The sequence below is a fragment of the Grammomys surdaster genome, unplaced genomic scaffold (genome assembly GCF_004785775.1).
Source record: "Grammomys surdaster isolate TR1022 unplaced genomic scaffold, NIH_TR_1.0 188, whole genome shotgun sequence".
In the NCBI taxonomy this organism is placed as follows: domain Eukaryota; kingdom Metazoa; phylum Chordata; class Mammalia; order Rodentia; family Muridae; genus Grammomys; species Grammomys surdaster.
In genome coordinates, this window is record NW_021604633.1 from 11,741,267 (window position 1) to 11,742,362 (window position 1,096).

At 37.4% G+C, this 1,096-nt stretch overlaps 1 protein-coding gene across 4 annotated transcripts in view; it reads left to right on the plus strand.

Moving 5' to 3' along the window:
• Agmo (alkylglycerol monooxygenase) overlaps positions 1-1,096 on the plus strand; it is a 309,056-nt gene that overhangs the window by 9,123 nt on the left and 298,837 nt on the right. For all 4 annotated transcript variants that reach the window (XM_028768813.1, XM_028768814.1, XM_028768815.1 and 1 more), the window contains exon 3: positions 82-233. In XM_028768813.1, coding sequence (XP_028624646.1) covers positions 82-233 — 152 coding nt within the window. The remainder of the gene's footprint in view (positions 1-81; positions 234-1,096) is intronic.

Here is a 1,096-nt window from a genome sequence, read left to right on the forward strand (position 1 = left end):
ATTAAATATCACCTAGGCTGTTTTATTGTAAAAATGGATATACAATGTGATATAATCATCCTTGTGGAATTTATTTTCCAGTCTGTTCTTCAGAAGCCTTGAAGTGACTAGCTATATTTATATTTGGGAGAACTACAGACTTTTTGAATTGCCTTGGGATTCTCCATGGACATGGTATTTAACCTTCTTAGGAGTTGACTTTGGCTACTACTGGTTCCACCGCATGGCACATGGTGAGTTATAACCAATGTATTTTGTCAATGATGAAGTGTGTTTAGTACATAAGAAGCACTTGGTAAATATTTATGGAATAAAAAACAAATCAATGAAATAATACATCTCATAGCATGTAAAGATAGCTAACGAAGATTTACTTTGAAATTTCAGCACAAACAAAATGAAACCATTATAAATAAAATTATTGCAGATATATTTTCCTCATGATTATGATTGCATTTCCTTGAGAAATCGATAGCTTTAGCATTGCTTTTTAATGGGTTTCCATCTATTGTTAAACTGTAGGCAATTATATATAATACCAAACTTCGCATCCCAATCATCACAGGTCATTCTGGAGAGTTCTGAAGCAGCATAAAATTTTAGGGAACATCTGCCATCATAGTCATCATGATTCAATTTCTTGGCAGTGCTTCTGCATTACAAATGAAAATGCAATCAGCTCATCACTGACCATACTGCACTTGAGTGTTCCCATAGTTTTCCAAGAGTTCCCATCTCATACAAAGCCTTCTCTCTCTGCTGGTTCACTGAATTCGCATTAGGGATTCATAACTGCACCTTCCAAAGAAATGTTTTGTTATGAGACAAAGAGAGAAATGAAAAAATTTGGAAAGGGCTGGGCCTGTACTTCTATAGATGTGGGTGAGCCTTAAGCGCTGTGGCGGTAAACAGAGTGTGTGAGTTCTGAGGAGCAATGAGACTTGCCAAAATTCTGAAGCCAAGTGCAGAAAGATGATACTGTTGAAATAATGGCAAGTGAGATGCACCACCGAGGATTTCAGAGGCTGTTTAGGTTGAAGGGGAAGGAAGGAAGGAAGGAAGGAAGGAAGGAAGGAAGGAAGGAAGGAAGGAAGGG